Source organism: Neofelis nebulosa, chromosome 17, assembly GCF_028018385.1.
Source record: "Neofelis nebulosa isolate mNeoNeb1 chromosome 17, mNeoNeb1.pri, whole genome shotgun sequence".
Lineage (NCBI taxonomy): Eukaryota > Metazoa > Chordata > Mammalia > Carnivora > Felidae > Neofelis > Neofelis nebulosa.
Window position 1 is genome coordinate 8,501,562 of NC_080798.1, and position 16,956 is coordinate 8,518,517.

At 54.7% G+C, this 16,956-nt stretch overlaps 1 protein-coding gene and 1 long non-coding RNA gene across 15 annotated transcripts; one reads left to right on the forward strand and one right to left on the reverse strand.

The window, feature by feature from the left end:
• The first annotated feature begins 855 nt into the window (after nucleotides 1-855).
• On the forward strand, nucleotides 856-15,073 carry TSKS (testis specific serine kinase substrate). 13 transcript variants are annotated; one of them, XM_058707231.1, is made up of 11 exons: nucleotides 856-1,114; nucleotides 1,472-1,697; nucleotides 9,833-9,928; nucleotides 10,133-10,216; nucleotides 10,484-10,594; nucleotides 11,160-11,422; nucleotides 11,920-12,114; nucleotides 12,548-12,721; nucleotides 13,421-13,556; nucleotides 14,592-14,759; nucleotides 14,840-15,073. In XM_058707231.1, the coding sequence occupies exons 1-11, from the start codon at nucleotides 945-947 to the stop codon at nucleotides 15,047-15,049; spliced, it is 1,833 nt and encodes a 610-aa protein (XP_058563214.1). In that variant the 5' UTR covers nucleotides 856-944; the 3' UTR covers nucleotides 15,050-15,073. The 13 variants fall into 13 exon arrangements, with proteins under 13 accessions (XP_058563214.1, XP_058563218.1, XP_058563213.1 ...); XM_058707235.1 differs by having other exon boundaries at nucleotides 10,526-10,594; XM_058707230.1 differs by having other exon boundaries at nucleotides 857-1,114; nucleotides 11,136-11,422; nucleotides 14,592-14,791; nucleotides 14,893-15,073.
• Nucleotides 7,386-9,925, reverse strand: LOC131499316 (uncharacterized). Of its 2 annotated transcripts, none has more exons than XR_009255801.1 (3): nucleotides 9,809-9,890; nucleotides 8,988-9,447; nucleotides 7,386-8,643 (listed from the first exon to the last, which is right to left on the reverse strand). It is a non-coding gene; the product is annotated as an uncharacterized LOC131499316 (long non-coding RNA). The 2 variants fall into 2 exon arrangements; XR_009255799.1 differs by having other exon boundaries at nucleotides 7,387-8,643; nucleotides 8,988-9,136; nucleotides 9,809-9,925.
• Nucleotides 15,074-16,956: the final 1,883 nt, after the last annotated feature.

Genomic DNA, 16,956 nt, shown 5'->3' on the forward strand with positions numbered 1-16,956 from the left:
CTCTTGATTTTCTCCAGAAAAACTGGACTCATCCTCAGTCTTCCCATTTGGGCAAAGGGGCCCTCCATCAATCACTTGGGCACTCTTGCCAGGACCCCGTCCCTCCCCCTCACGCCAAGGGCGGAGCACATCTGAAGTCAGCCACCTCGGTCGGTCACCGTGCAGGCTACTGTCACCGTCATCATCCCTTACCTGGAAACTTGCAGTGACGTACCTTATGACTGTCCCCGCTTCCATCCTGGCCACCCACAGTCCACCCCGCACACACCAGGGCGCTTCTTTCAACAATTATCAGCTGTGTCCTTCCCCAGCATAAAGGCTTCAGCCACACTGGCTTCCCTTGGCCATTCCGACCCTCCAGACCCGTTCCTACGCTCCACCTCTACCCCCAGCGTCCCCCAACCATATTCTTGTTTCTTTGTCTGTTCCCTGCCTGCCCCGGCACAGCCCCCCCCCACCCCCCCCAGAATCTTGGATCCCCCAGCAGCGGGACACAAGCAGAGGGACCCAGACCCCAGAGTACCCCACGAATCCAGGGTATTGCGTGAAGAATCAAGTGTGCATGGGGGGGGGGGGGGAGGGGGGCGGGCAGGGGCCGGATGAACCCACAGTCTCAGGGGAAGGGAAGCTGAACCTCTCCCGAGGACCAGTGGGCCCGTCCATTGTAGGTTCTGGACTGGAATGGAGAAATCTGTCGTGGTTCTAATGGAAGGAACATATCTGGTAGAGCCAGAAGTGTCCAGGGAGACGCCCTGGGGGAACACACTGGCCAGTGCCTTCTCCTCCCCCTATGCACCCCCCCCCCCTTACTGGGGCCCAGTGGTTGGGTCCTTTATGAGGCAGTCCTGGGAGGACAGGGGCTTTGAGGGTCAGCGGTCAGAGTAGGTGGCGAGTCTCAGAGGAAGGAGTCCCCGGGGGCAGGGCCCCCCCCCCCCCCCCACGCCATGGCGAGCGTGGTGGTCAAGACAATCTGGCAATCCAAAGAGATCCATGAGGCCGGGGACCCCCCAGCAGGGGTCGAGAGCCACTCCCAGCTGGTCCCCGAGGCTCCTGGGGGGGTGAGCACCCCGGCCAAGGGGATCACGAAGAAAAAGAAGGCCGTGTCGTTCCACGGGTGGGTTTGTCGCACCCTGTCGGGGACGGTCCTAGCGCCCAGCACTGCCTCCAACAGAGCACGAGTGCCACCGTGGGTGCTGGAGGAAGGGGAGGGGGAGACGAGGAGGGGGCAACCGAGGGCCAGGCCAGACGGTGGTGGCGGCAGAGGGAGGTAGAGAGGAAGAGGGTCGTGGGGATGGAGCGAGGGAGGGTGGAAGGAGGAAGGAGAAAGCAGGCAGCAGAGAGGGAGGAGGACGAAGAAAGTGGACGATAAGGTTGCAGTCAGAGAGGGCAGGCGGTGTGGAGACAGGGAGGCAGGAGGCACCGGACCCACTGGGGCTGTATCTCGAGCCCCCTGCCCGTTTCTCCTGCACAGGGTGGAGCCTCGGATGTCCCACAAGCCAATGCACTGGTGCCTGAACCTCAAGAGGTCCTCCGCCTGCACCAATGTGTCACTGCTCAACCTGGCCGCGATGGAGCCCACCGACTCCTCAGGGACAGACTCAACCACAGAGGACAGTGGCCCTCTTGCACTGCCGGTGCCCCCTGCCTCCCCCACCCTACCCTGGGCTTCGGATGACCCAGACATCTCGGAGATACTGGTGAGGGGCCCTGGCTGGGGAAGGCTAGGGTCTTCGCCCTGGTGGTAGACAAATACTGAGGAGGGGGGGCGGGGGGCTCTTCTTGACTTGGAGGAAGAAAGTGCTGGTCATCCTCCAGGCCCAGAGGAACCGCCTCCTCCTCCCCTAACCACGAAGCCAGCCCTGAATCAGTCCCCATCCTGGGTGAATGATGCCTGTTGCCTAGGGAATTGGTCTCCTTAGTTCGTTCACTCGCTTCCAAACGTTCTGGGTGAGGCTGGAGTCCCAGGTAGGAGTTAGGCCAGGTTTCTGAACTCGGGGACCCCCCGGTCTGGTGGAGCTGGCAGAGACAGACTGCGGTGATAACTTTCAAACCAGGCTGGGAATATCAGAGAATGCTTCCTGGAGGAGGCGGCTGTTGCAATCGGGCTTTGATGGTTGAGTAGGAGTTCTCGGAGGGGATCACCTAAATCTGGGGCAAAACCGAGAGGTGAGCGAGATCTAGGGGGGATTTAGAGAATTCCTGACTAGAGCATAGAGTGCTACAGTTTGATCTTTTCTTTTTCTCTCTTTTTATTTCTTTTGAGAGAGACAGAGAGAGAGTAGGAGGAGGGCAGAGAAAGGGAGGGAGAGAATCCCAAGCAGGCTCTGCATCGTCAGCATGGAGCCTGATGCGGGGCTTGAACTCACGGACCACGAGATCATGACCTGAGCCAAAGTCAGGAGTCGGACCCTCAATCAACGGAGCCCACCGAGTCGCTCCTACAGTTTGATCCTTTAACTTCCCTGCCACCCTCCACCCCGGCCAGGCTTCCTCCGGGCCAGGCCCTGAACTGGGCTTGATACGGACTCTGAGAATTACACGAATGACAACCACGGTCATAATGTTGCTCACAAGACTCACTAGCATTTCCTAAGCGCCTTCTATGTTCTGAGAGCCTCAGTTTCCTCATCTGTAAAACTGGAAATGCAGGAGTTTGCTCTTTCAACACATAGGTCTTGAACGCCTATGATGTGCCAGGCGCTGGTGTAGGAGCAGCAAAGGGACAGCCAGACAGCGTTCTGGATGCAGCCACGCCCGCTTCACGAGGTGGTCATGACAAAGAGGTGGAGCCCGTTCTGTAAAACGTTTAGCACGGCTGCGGGCTCAGAATCAGTGTTGCTTGTTGTTATTTATCCCCATTTCACAGAGGAAGATATTGAGGCCTCAGAAAGGTTAAATAGGTCACGCCGCTTATAAGTAGTGGAGACGGTCTCAGGAGTTGGGGGGGGGCGCACCCTGCATCGATGGGGACAGTAGAGGTCACTGTGGGAGCCCTGAAGAGGGTGGCCTTGGCCCAGTCGGCCATGGTCAGGGGAGGCTTTCCAGAAAAGGCAACACAGAAGCTGGATCTTGAAGATCAGGAAGGTGTTCCCCAAGCAGAAGACAGAGAATGGTGTTCTAGCTGACTGGAACAGCAGGTGCAAACGGACAGGGAGAGGGGGTTAGGTCTCTGGGGCTGGAGTGTGGGGGGTGAGAGGGACGAGGCTGGAGTGGAGAGGGCAGAGGCCACGCAGGCTGAGAACTGTGGGCGTGCTCCTGAGGGCAGAGGGGAGCCATTGAAGGTTCCTGGGTAGGGGAGAGGAGCAGCTCAGGAGTTCTGAATCCATTCCCATGTACTGAGCACCTACTATGTGCCAGGCACTGTGTCACATCCCCGTGGTGGGGAATCTCGTTTTCTTCTCTTAGAAGTTCTGTCAGGGATTGGGGCGCCTGGGTGGCGCAGTCGGTTAAGCGTCCGACTTCAGCCAGGTCACGATCTCGCGGTCCGTGAGTTTGAGCCCCGCGTCAGGCTCTGGGCTGATGGCTCGGAGCCTGGAGCCTGTTTCCGATTCTGTGTCTCCCTCTCTCTCTGACCCTCCCCCGTTCATGCTCTGTCTCTCTCTGTCCCAAAAATAAATAAAAAATGTTGAAAAAAAAAAATTAAAAAAAAAAATTAAAAAAAAAAAAAAAAAAAAAGAAGTTCTGTCAGGGAACTGGTATAATTACCGGTTTAAAGATGAGGGGCGCCCGGGGGGGCTCAGTCGGTTGAGCGTCCGACTTCGGCTCAGGTCACGATCTTGCGGTTCGCGGGTTCGAGCCCCGCGTCGGGCTCTGTGCTGACGGCTCGGAGCCTGGAGCCTGCTTCGGATTCTGTGTCCCTCTCTCGCTGTGTCCCTCCCTCGCTCATGCTCTGTCTCTCTTTCTCTCAAGAATAAAGAAAACATTAAACAAAATTAAAAAAAAAAATTCTTTTAAAGATGGAAACACAAGTAACTGAGGAACAGAGAGGTGGAGTGACCTGAGCAAAGTAGGAGAGCCTGTAAGCGACAGGGCCAGGATTAGGTGGTGTGAATGCAAAGGTCCCTTCTTTCCCTGGATGACTCCTCTGCACCTGGTGTGGGGATGTCTGGAAGGCGGAGGCTGGAGGCAGGGAGGCCAGACAGGAGGCTGGGCGAGGGCCCGGGATGGAAGGGTCAGATGGAAAGAAGGGAACAGGGCAGAGAGAGTCCCAGTGGGACGGGTGGCCCCAGAGACATCTCCCCCAGCCAGAGCAGTGTCCTCCCTCTCGGAGCATCTGCAGAGGCCTGCCTCCCACCAGAAGTGTTTCTGAGTCACATCCCGTCCCCGGGGGGATTGTGACAGCCGGGAAAGAGCCCTGCTGAGAGCAAGGCCCGAAGCAGCCACGGGCTGCGGTGGGGCTGCGTGGATGCATCAGCCTCCCAGGACTTTGAGGTTCCTTCTCTGTGAGATGGAAACAGTAATGACAGCCAACATCCAGGGGCACAGGCGGGAGCGGTAGGGCGGGGACAGCAAGAGCCCATCCTGGCATTCAGCACCTGAGCTACGACAGGAGAGAAAGCTAGAGACAGGCAGAGGGGAGGTGGCGGAAACCCAGAGAGAAGGGGACAGAGACCAGAGTGGGGGGAGGGAAACTTGGTGGGGGGGGCACAGAGATCCAGAGGTGGGCGACAGAGGCCACAGAGATTGGGGGGCAGATATTTGGGGCAGGGGGAGAGCAGGGACCAGGAGAGAGGGAGACAGAGACCCAGAGAGAGGAAGGAAGAAAACTGGGTGCCTGGGGCCCCCGGCTGAGATGACAAGTCCCAGACCCGACAGAGGACAGCAGGAGAACACGAAGCAGAAGCTTTGGGCTCCTGTCTTAAGCGAGGACACCATTACGAGGCCAGGAAAGGAACAGAGATGGTGGGATTGCTTTCTGAGAAGGTCGGTGAAGCAACGCAAAGATGGACAGGGCAGAATTCCTGGGGGTTACGTGAGGTCTTGGTGCTAAGCCCCTTCCTGGTACTTCCCGCCCTGTTGTCATTATTTTCAACAATGGTGACACTAGTCATTGAGCTCGCCTTACTGACCTTACCACCTTGGCCATCCTTCCTCATTGCCATCTAAGCAAGGTAGCATCATTCCTGTTTTATGGCAAAGGAAGAAAAGCAGGCTCAGAGTGGGGGGGGGGGGGGGGTTGATGGCCAAGGTGCAGCCTATGGGTGGCCAAGGAGGGATTTGTCCCCATCTCTGGCTCTCCCCTCCCCATCAGGCCATTCGCTTCTCAGCCAAGGGCGACAGGCCCTGTCTTCACCACCCCCAGATCTGCTCTCAGTGAAGCTAAGACTCACCCCCAGGGACCCAAATGGCCCCTTCTCAAAGAAGTATTGACCACAGGCCAGCCTGCGCCCCTCCCACCGGCCCTGGGAAGGTAGCTATTAACCTCACCTCCATGTGACAGGTGGGGTAAGAGTCCCCTCCCTGAGGTCGTACAACTATTAAGTGGGAGAACGGAGTAGACCCCAGCACCTACTTTCCTTATTTTCCAGAACAGCTACAGGAAACCCAAGACCTTCTGGGTCTTCAGTTTAAAAAATAATCACTTTGGGGGCACCTGAGTGGTTCAGTCGGTTAAGCGTCCAACTCTCGATTTCGGCTCAGGTTGTGATATGGCGGCTCGTGAGATTGAGCCCCGCATCAGGCTCTGTGCTGACAGTGCACAGCCAGCTTGGGATTCTCTCTCGTGCTCTCTGTCTGTCCCTCCTCAGCTAGCGCTCTCTCTCGCTCGCTCTCTCTCTCTCTCTCTCAAAATAAATAAAAATTAAAAAAATAATCAGGGGCGCCCGGGTGGCTCACTTGGTTAAGCATCCAACTTCGGCTCAGGTCATGATCTCACAGTTTGTGAGTTCAAGCCCTGCATCGGGCTCTCCGCTGTCAGCATAGAGCCCGCTTCAGATCTTCTGTCCCCCCCTCCCTCTGTCCCTCCCCTGCTCGCTCTCTCTAAAAAATAAACAATTAAAAAATTTGTTTAATGTTTTATTTATTTTTGAGAGACAGAGAGAGGGTATGAGTGGGGAGGGGCAGAGAGAGAGAGGCTCAGAATCCAAAGCAGGCCCCAGGCTCTGAGTTGTCGGCACAGAGCCCGACGCAGGGCTCGAACTCGTGAACCACCACAAAGTCGGATCTTTGACCAGTTGAGCCCCCCAGGCACCAAAGTCGGACATTTAACCAATTGAGCCCCCCAGGCGCCCCCCAAAATAAGTAATTTTTAAAAATCACTTTGTGTATTGGTTAGCTACTGCTGTGAAACAAATTATCCCCAAACTTAGAACAACCAGCCTGGAGTGGCTTAGCTGGGTGGTTCTGGCTCAGGGTTTCTCTTAAGGTTGGAGTCAAAATGTCAGTAGGGGCTGCAGCCATCCGAAGGACTGACCAGGACTGGAGTTTGCACATCCACATTCATATGGCTCTTGGCTGGAGGTTCATTTCCTTGTCCCATGGGCCTCCCCACAAGGGGCTGCTTGTGACATGGCAGTGACTCCCCAGAGCAAGCGAGGGCAAGCAGGAAGCCAAGGTTCCTTTTGTGAACTAGTCTCTTAAATCACACACCATCACTTCTGCCTTATTCTACTAGCGACGAGGGTCACTAAGTCCAGCTGACACTCAAGTGAGGCAGGTAAGTCTCCTCATTTAGAGAAGTGTCAAAGAACTTATGGGCATACAGTAAAGCCTTGGATGGCGAGTAGCTTGTTCTGGGTGTGATCCACAAGACGAGCAAACGTTTCTAATACATTTCATACTTGATAAATGTGCTGTCTTGCAATACGAGTAGTACGTGCCATTGAATGGTACGTGATCACAACTGAGCCAATGGTTCTTGAAATTCACTTTGATATACGGGCACTTTGGATTACAAGCAGGTCTCCCTGCGCGAATTATGCTTGCAGACCAAGGTTTTACTGTATTTAAAAAATTTTTTTTTCTGACATTTATTTATTTTTGAGAGACCGAGCACAAGTGGGGGGAGGGAAAGAGGGAGAAGTGGGGGAGGGGCAGAGAGCCGAAGCGGGCTCCAGGTTCTGAGCTGTCAGCGACACAGCCCAATGCGGGGCTCGAACTCGTGAACTGGGAGATCATGACCTGAGCGGGAAGCTGGACGCTTAACCGACTGAGCCACAATCTCTCTACTTCTTATGGGTCTATGCAGATGTCCTAGTTCTTCATACCCTCCCTCCTCCTCCTCCTCCTCCCTCCTCTTGCTCCTCTGTCTCTGTCTTCATCTTCTTCGGACTTTAAAGTAACCTCTACACCCCTCTACACCCCACGCGGGGCTCAAACTCAAAACCCCGAGATCCAGACTCACACACTCTACTGACTGCACCAGCCAAGTGCCCCTCTAATAACGACTTCTACTCTCCATTCTCCTGAGGTCACTGAGGTCAGAAAGCATACTTTGTATGATTCGCTTCTTTTGCATTTATCGAGACTTGTTTTCTGACTCAATACAGGGTCCATCCCGGACCCGAGGTAGAATGTCTCATGGGCACTTGAGAAGAATGTGTATTCTGCTCTTGCCGGGTGGAGGGCTGTCTGTCAGACGTCTGTTAGGTCTGGCTGGTTTATAGTGGTTTTCCGGTCTTCTGTCTCCTTGTTGATTTCTCTCCGGTTGTGCTGTCCTTACTCAAAGTGTGATACTGAGGCTGAAGTCCCCAACCATTGCTGTTGAATTGTCAATTTCTCCCTTCAATTCTGTCAGGTTTTGTTTCACACAGTTTAAACTCTTTTTAATGTTTTATTGAGAGAGAGAGAGAGAGAGAACAAACGGAGGAGGGGCAGAGAGAGAGAGGGAGACACAGAATCCGAGGCAGACTCCAGGCTCTGAGCTGTCAAGCACAGAACCCAACGCAGGGCTCAAACTCATGAACCATGAGATCCTGACCTGAGCCGAAGTCAGACGCTTAACCGACTGAGTCACCCAGGCGTCCCTTCTTTCATGCATTTTAAAGCTCTGTTTGGTGCATATATATTTATAATGGTTACACCTTCTCAAGGACTTGACTCTTACAGGTTTGGGCAGTTTTTTTCATTGTTTTTATGGAGGGGTGGAATTTTGGACATCCATCATTTTGCTTATGTCACCTTAATACAATATTTCTTTTTTCTTTTCTTTTTTTATTTTGAGAGAGAGAGAGAGAGAGAGAGAGAGAGATCAGGGGAGAGGGGCAGAGGGAGAGAGAGAAAGACAGAGAATCTTGGACAGGTTCCGCGCTGAATGTGGAGCCTGATGAAGGCTCCTGGGGCCATGACCTGAGCCGAAATCACACCCCTGGGGCCATGACCTGAGCCGAAATCAAGAGTCAGACACAACCGACTGAGTCACCCAGGTGCCCCAATACGATATTTCTCATCACACCTCTTCTCCAGAGCAATCATGCAAGGAACGTGATGTTGTCCTTTTCTTACGATAGAGGAAATTTGTTCTCCCTTTTCTCTTTGCGTACTAGTCCAGCAACTGTGAAGGACACCAAAGTAACTGGCTTAGGCAAGGTAACTTTATTTCTCTCTCACATAATAATCTCAACAAGCGTAGCAGGCTTGCTCTTCAAATGAAGTGCGTTACAGCCTCCGTGTTCTGGAGGTTCAGCTATAGAGTCGCAAGTGTGGCTGCCAGTAACAAAAAGGCACAAAATAGCACAGGCTAAACGCGATGGAAGATGTTCTCTCTCACATGTACATCATGTGACACCGTCATGGTCAGTGGTTGGAATTTGAGTACAGCGGCTCCACAGTACTGAGGACTCAGCCTTCTCTATCTTGTTGTGTCCTGCAACTGGTGGTCAAGATGTTTGCTCTGGCTTTAGCCACCAACTTTGAACTCCAGCCAGCAAGAAGAGAGAAAGGGGGATGTTTTCCCTCTCTTCCTTTAAGAAAGGCAGGACTTAGAAAATGCTTACCTTATTGCTACTCACATCCCATTGGCTGAAACTTTGTGGTGTGGCCACACCTACCTGCAAGGGAGCCTGGGAAATGTAGTCTTTGCCTGGACAGTCGTGTGCCGCGCTAAGTCGTCTAAAAATGTGGAAGAGCAGACAGTGGATCCTGCCACCTGCGTCCCTCTTGGGCCACAGTTTGCTTCGCATGAGTCCTAAAGCATTTTCTGGTGATATAAGGTGGCGATGATCAGAGGCTATGTGGTGTCATGGTTTAAAACAAAGGCTCTGGGTTTAAAATCTGACAAGGCCGTCTCACGCGCTGTGTACCTGGGAATTCAAGGGGGGATTGTATCTCTAAGCCTCATTTTCCTCACTTGCAGATTGGGCCAAAAAGCCTCAAAAGGTGTGGCTTAGAGGACTGAAAAGGAAATGTGTGTGTGTGTGTGTGTGTGTGTGTGTGTGTGTGTGTGTGGCATGGTGCTTAGTGAGCACTTATATCTGGAAAGTGGATTATCTTAAAATTTTTTTCCAGTGCCTGGAGAGAAAAATACAGCATGTGTTTTAATAGTTCATCTTATTTATGTCTGTGGACCCCAAGGGCATTTCTCTCAAGGTTCAATTGAGACCATCCATCTCCCATGGATCTGAGTTCTCCCCTGACCCCCTCCCCCCCCCCACTCCCTTCCGGATCCCACTTCTTTTCCTTCCCATTCACCAAGCAGAAAATGAGCCCACCCTCTGGTTTCATGGAACAGGAGTACCAAGAATCAAAGAGGTACAGCCCCGGCCCAAGGTCACACAGCCATTGCAGGGCAAAATTGAGGTGCAAACCCAGCCTCCTCTCTGTTCTAGACCTTTTTCTTGGGGTTGGGGTTCGCTCCCACACACCCACTGACCTGCCTTCTCCCATTCTTCCCCAGAGTGGGGTCAACAGTGGATTGGTCCGTGCCAAAGACTCCATCACCAGCTTGAAGGAAAAGACCACCAGGGTTAACCAGCACGTGCAGACGCTGCAGGTGTGGGGACCCCCCCCCCCCATACCTCCTCTTCCTCCACGGCCAAGTTCCTCTCCTAGAGCTATCCTCCAACTCAGTGCCCCCACAGCCCTGCTTGGGAAGTTTGAGGCTGGGAAGGGAAAGGGTCCTTCCCAGACCCAGCCTCTCCTCCCCATGGGGTATCCTCGTGGCCCTGGCTAACCTCTCTTCCCTTCCGGGCTCCAGAGTGAGTGTTCTGTGCTGAGCGAGAATCTAGAGAGAAGGCGGCAAGAGGCGGACGAACTAGAAGGCTACTGCAGTCAACTCAAGGTGAGCCGCAGCCGAGCAAGAGAAGGGTGGGGAGAAGGGAGCGGAAGTAGGAAGAAGGTGGAAACGTGAGGGGGAATGGAGTCACGGACAGGAGATGGGTGGAGAAAACTAGCCCTTGGAGCGGGGGGTCTACGGAGGAAGCCATCCCTGAAGCCCAGGGAACCAGGCAGACCGGAGGAAGCAGGTGTGTTTCAGAGGAGGGGTGGGAGCCTCTATGGAACTAGCGAGGGTAAGAGTTGGGAGGCGGGAACTGGAATGGGAAGGCAGGGCCCCTGCCCTGGTGTTCTGACCCAGGAGAACTGCCTGAAGGTGACCCAGTCGGTGGAAGACGCTGAAATAAAAACCAACGTCCTGAAGCAGAACTCTGCCCTGCTGGAGGTGAGGGGGGGGGGGGGGGGGGGTTGAGGAAGACGGTCAGACGCACGAGGTACTTGAAGTAGACTTCAGGTGGGGCTTCCTGCCCAGCCACCCCCGCCCCTTCAACGTTCACGTTCAAGCTCCTCCATGCGTACTCGCGTTCAGGTCTTGGAGAGGGACTCGTGTCCGACTCTGAGCAGGAATGCCTGTCCGGCCCCCATTTCTCACTCATTTCCCAGCACCGTGTTGGAAAAGCTTCACTTGTTCTGACAGGAGGGGCTGGAATTTGGCCCCACGGAGAACCGGAGTGGGGGTGGAGGGCTGGAGGGGGACGTGGAGGCAAGCATTCGGAGGTTAAAGCGAGCGGGATTTCAGACGGGCCAGTCCTCCCCGGCAACAGCAATGGAGAGTCCATCTAGACTCGAAACGGGGCTTCCCACTCTTCTCTTCCCCATCCATTTACTTTCCAATCTCGGGGAGTCATTGGGCAGATTGGCAGGTGGAGGTGGTCGTGGGAGGCGAGCGGCCGGACGGTGTCACCCCGCCTTCCTTCCCCGCCCAGGAGAAGCTGCGTTATCTCCAGCAGCAGCTGCAGAACGAGACACCGCGGAGGCAGGAGGCCGAGCTGCAGGAGCTACAGCAGAAGCTGGAGGCTGGCCTCTCTCGGCAGGGCCTGGGCCCCCCCGCCCAGCCCCCTGGCTCCTCTGGCCCTCCGGGGAGCCCCAACGAACCCCCGCGACCGCGCAGCATGGCCTCAGGCGGTTGGGGAATGGGGCCGCGGGCGGGGGAGGGCCCCGTTGTGAGCGAGCAGGAGTTGCAGAAGGTCTCTGCCGGCCTTGAGGAGCTGAGGCAAGTGGGAAGGGCGCGAGGGTGTGAAACCTCGAGGACCTGACTTGGGCGGGCCCGAGGGTGGAGCCTCGAAGATCAGAGCGGGACGAGGGCCTATGCGATGGAGCTCCAGGAGCCCAGGAGGGAGGGTGTTGGGGATGGTGAGCTGGAAAGGCCGGACTTCAAAGAGCTGAGTTTTGAGTATAGGGTTGGCGGAAGGGAGGTCCGCGTCTGGTGAAACTAGGGTGGGCGGGTTTGGGTAGGGGACAGGTCCTCGGGGGGCTCCAACTTCAGGGTCGCAGCGTCTGGAGGAGCTGGCATGGGGCTGGGGGGTGGGGGCAGTACAAGGGAAGGGCCAGGACCCCCGACAAGGGGACAGGGACGTGAGAGGATTGCAAGAAATGGGCAGGACAGGAGAATTTGGGAGCTGGGTGGGTCCAGAGCCATGGGCAGGGAGGGGGCGTTGGAGACCTGTCCGAACCTCAGCCCTGACCGGTCCCTTACCTCTGCCTCTCCAGGAGGGAGGTGTCCTCGCTGACTGCCCGGTGGCATCAGGAGGAGGGGGCGGTACAGGAGGCCCTGCGGCTGCTCGGGGGCCTGGGCGGCAGGCTCGACGGCTTCCTGGGCCAGTGGGAGCGGGCGCAGCGTGAGCAGGCGCAGACCGCGCGGGGCCTACAGGAGCTGCGGGGCCGGGCGGATGAGCTGTGCACCTTGTAAGAGCCCGGGCGAGCGCGCGGCCAGGGAATAGGGGGCGGGGCCTTGAAGGTCAGGGATGGACCCATCAGCTGGGGCCTAGAGGTCGAGCCCCTAGCCTGGCACGTGGAAGCTCTAATTAGAAAGAGGGGGTGGCTTGCTACAGATAATAAGGACTGAGGGGCGGCGCCAATTAGAGAAGCGTTGTGGTCCATGCCTTAAAAGGATAAGGGGCGGAGCCAAGTAGGAACAGGGAAAGCCAATTGGAGAACAGGGAGGGGCATTTCGGACCTTAAGACACAAAGGAAAGGCCAATCAGAGCGCAGAGGGGCGGGGCAGGGCCGGAGTATCGCAGACCAGATGCAAACGGAGGGGCTGCGCTAATGGGTGAAGTGCGAAGTGGACTTAACCGTTGGAGAGGCTACCTCGCAGCACTGGTTACCCTCACCTCAGGGTGGAGCGATCTGCAGTGTCTGTGGCTTCCCTGAGGAGCGAACTGGAGGGGCTGGGCCCAATGAAACCTATTCTGGAGGAGCTGGGGCGGCAATTTCGGAGCTCTCGAAGAGGGTCTGACCTCTCCATGACCCTGGATCGGCCGCCCCAAGGCTCCTGTGCCCGCTGTGCCAGGTAAGGGGATGGGGCCTGGCGGGGCCTGGTGCATTCTGGGTCACGTTGAGGACAGACCATTGAAGGAGATGGGGCACTGGCCAAGACTCTGGCAGGGGGTGGAGTGGATAGGGAGGAGTTCACGGTGGGAGAGTATCCCCATGCGTTTTAGGACAGGCTAGTCCTTGTGCGTGATGGGAGCCAGATTTCTCCCCTTCCCACAAGATGAAGTCAGTGTCTCGTGGAACACAAGATATGATACATTTTGAGCATCCTGGATTTCCAGTGCATTGTGAGGAGGTTGGGATGTGGTACTTGGTGGGAGGCCAGGTTTCTCTGCATCGTGAGAAAGGTTGAGACCTTGATGCATTGGAGAACGGAGGGATACCAGGGTTGGTCCGCAATAGGAAGTGGGGGACTCCCAATTCGGGTTCAAGTTTAACTAGTGTATGATGGGAAATGTGGCTTTTTTTCATGAACTAAGGGCTGTCTGCTACCCTTTGGGAGTGGGCACCCCCCAGGGCACTGTGGGAATTACCCACACTGTGGAAATCAAAAGATACCTGAGGCACTGTAGGTCGGCCCCAGTGCACGGTGGGAAGGGTGCGTGGGTGCATGGCGGAAGCGCCATCTGAGTGGGGGCCGGGCAGGTGGCTACGGGGCATCTGGGAACGGAGTTGGTATTAGGCTTCTGACACCCAGTGACTGCCCCTCCCTCAGCCAGGGGCAGCAGCTGTCCACAGAGTCCCTGCAGCAGCTACTGGAGCGAGCACTGACCCCCCTAGTGGACGAGGTGAAGCAGAGGGGCCTGGCTCCCGCCTGCCCCAGCTGCCAGAGGCTACACAAGAAGATTCTGGTACCAGGGACCACAGGCCATCATGCCCCACTTTTCGGTCAGGGGGGCGGGAGGGGAGCCCCGGACACAAGGATGCCGTTGATGTGTGGCAGGATGGGAAGCACTAAACACCATTCGTGGCAGGTGTTGGGGGAACACGTGGATCTGACGCATCGGGGTGGGGAGGAGAGGCAAGCAGTCTGGTGGGTGGTAAGTCACAGGTCAGTCATTATGGGACCCGGGCTGATGGACTTGGGCCCGAGGCAGTGGATGACACATTGGATCTGATGCATGGTGGGACACAGGAGACGGACGCTCGTCTACAGCTTCATGGAATACAAGCCTGATTTTCTGTAGACCTCAAGAGACGCAATATGGGATCATTGAGGTCAGACAGGGGACCCAGTGAATACAAGTCACAGTAAGCTAGTGCATTATGGGAAATGGAACTACAGCTCGTCACGCGGTATTGCACCACCGGCCCCAGCCTATTAGCTGATGGAACTTGAGGCCTGTGTACATCCTGAAACATACATACCTAATGTATTATGGGATACTGGCCTAATGTATGATGGGACACAAGCTGCAGTGGGTGAGACGACACTGATGTGGCAGGACTATAGGACTAATACATGAGAGGACACGGGGCCTGGGACGTTGTGGAATGTAGGGAACCAGAGGACTGAGGATTATTATTTTAACTGAGATGCTGGTCTAATAGAGATGCGGGGTCTTACGAATTAGGGGATGTAGTTCACCAGTGATGGGATCCCGGGACCTGGACACATATCAAATGCACGATGGTTCATGGGCATTAGGGGACAACATGTTAGATGCTGGTTGCGTGCTTGCTGGGACCCAGAAGGGCAGTACGTTAGGGGACAGACAGTGGGACAGCCACAGGTTCGGCACATGATGGGATATGGAAAGCCCACTGTGGGATGCCGGGGTCAGTCTCAGGTCCGAGGCATGATGGGAAACCCTGGGGGAGGAACGTGGACCCCATGGGCCCCATGACCCTTGCCCGCCGCGATCCCGCTCCCCCTCCACCCCCAGCCCAGTCTGGCAAGCCCAGCCGCGCCTACACTCCTCTCCCCAGGAGCTGGAGCGCCAGGCCTTGGCCAAACACGTCAGGGCAGAGGCCCTAAGCTCCACCCTTCGGCTGGCCCAAGACGAAGCCTTGCGGGCCAAGAACCTGCTGCTGACCGACAAGATGAAGCCGGAGTGAGGAAGGAGGCTGAGGGCGTGGGAGGAGGGTGAGGTCTTGGGGAAAGGGCCTGAGTCACCCTCTTCTTCCACTCTAGCCCCCTGGCATCTGGCCTCATCAGCACCAGCCCCCCACTCTCTGTTATTACAGGGAGAAGGTGGCCACTCTGGACTACGTACACCTGAAGATGTGCTCCCTCCACGATCAACTCAGCAACCTGCCACTTGAGGGGTCCACAGGGACGACGGGGGGAGGAAGCGGTGGGGGAGCTCCCCCAAAACGTGGGGGCCCAGCCCCTGAACAATAAATGGCCTCTCATGCTGGCATGAAATCTCTCTCCTTTTTGGCACCATAGGAGGGCTGGTAAATCCCACACACACCGCGCACGAGCCTCTCCCCGTGACTCGATCCTCAGCCAATGGGGTTTCCAGAGAGTTGATGATGATGGCACAGTTCTTTGGAAAGGAAATAGGGAGTAGAAATAAGGACCTGTGGTACAGTGTGGGACCGTCGATCCAAACCTTTTTAGAGTGGTTTTTAAAAAATTATATGATATATGTATATAACATATAAGATCAAGAGTCACATGCTGTACTGACTCAGCCAGCCAGGAGCCCCTACAGTGATTTTTTTTTTTAATTTTTTTTCAACATTTTTTATTTATTTTTGGGACAGAGAGAGACAGAGCATGAACGGGGGAGGGGCAGAGAGAGAGGGAGACACAGAATCGGAAACAGGCTCCAGGCTCCGAGCCATCAGCCCAGAGCCTGACGCGGGGCTCGAACTCACGGACCGCGAGATCGTGACCTGGCTGAAGTCGGACGCTTAACCGACTGCGCCACCCAGGCGCCCCTAGTGATTTTTTTTTTTAACTAGACCATTATATCGTCTACCACTGTGTAAAAAAATTACCCCTCCCCAAACGTAGCTGCTTAAAAGAATAAACCTATTGGTGGGAGGGAGGGGAGGGTGGGTGATGGGTATCGAGGAGGGCACCTTTTGGGATGAGCACTGGGTGTTGTATGGAAACCAATTTGACAATAAATTTCATATATTAAAAAATAAATAAAAAAATTAAAAAAAAATAAAGTCTTCTGCAAAAAAATAAGAATAAATGTATTGTCTCACACAATTTCTGAGGGTCAGGAACCTAGGAGTGGCATAGCTGGATGGTTGTGGTTCAGGGTCCCCATGAGGTGGCCTCGTTTGGAGGCCTCGGTTCCTTGTTGTCTGTCGGCGGGGGGGTGGGTGGGGGGGTGGCTCAGTTTCTCACGACGGCTACCTGTCCCTAGAGCAAGCAGTCTAAGAACAAGCAGGAAGCTACAGGGCCTTTGATGACCTCGTCTCTGAAGTTGCAAACTGTCATTTTCCCTTTTTATATGCATTAGAGTTGAGTCACCGAGTCCAGATCATACTCAAGGATCATGTCAAAGGATCTGCAGACATATTTTTTTAAAGATTTCATTTTAGAGACGTCTGGGTGGCTCAATCAGTTAAGCATCCAACTTCGGCTCAGGTCATGATCTCACAGTTTGCGGGTTCAAGCCCCACGTCGGGCTCTGTGCTGATGGCTCAGAGCTTGGAGCCTGTTTCGGGTTCTGTGTGCGTCTCTCTCTCTGCCCCTCTCCCACTCATGCTCTGTCTCTGTCTCTCAAAAATAAACACTAAAAAAAAAAAGATTTCAGGGCACCTGGGTAGCTCAGTCGGTTAAGTGTCCAACTTTGACTCAGGTCATGATCTTGCAGTTCATGAGTTCGAGCCCCACATAGGGCTCTGTGCTGACAGCTCAGAGCCTGGAGCCTACTTCAGATTCTGTGTCTCCCTCTCTTACCCTCCCCTGCTTGCACTCTGTCTCTCTCTCTCTTTCTGTCTCTTCCTGTTTCTCTCTCTCAATAATAAATTATAAACATTAAAGTTTTTAAAAAATATTTCACTTTATTTTTTTTTAAGTAAATTCTACACACAACAGGGGGCTCAAGCTCACAACCCTGAGATCGAGTCACATGCTCCCCTGACAGAACCTGCCAGGCGCTCCTGTAGATGTATTCTGGAGACCATGTCAATTTGTGGACATATTTTAAACCACCATAGTAATCCCATTTTTAAACCTTTAATTGAAGGATAATATAAACAGGAAAGTTCACAAATTAAAAGTGTATGACAAATTATCATAAAATGGACCTGTGTGTCCAATCACAACCAAGATAAGCTGAA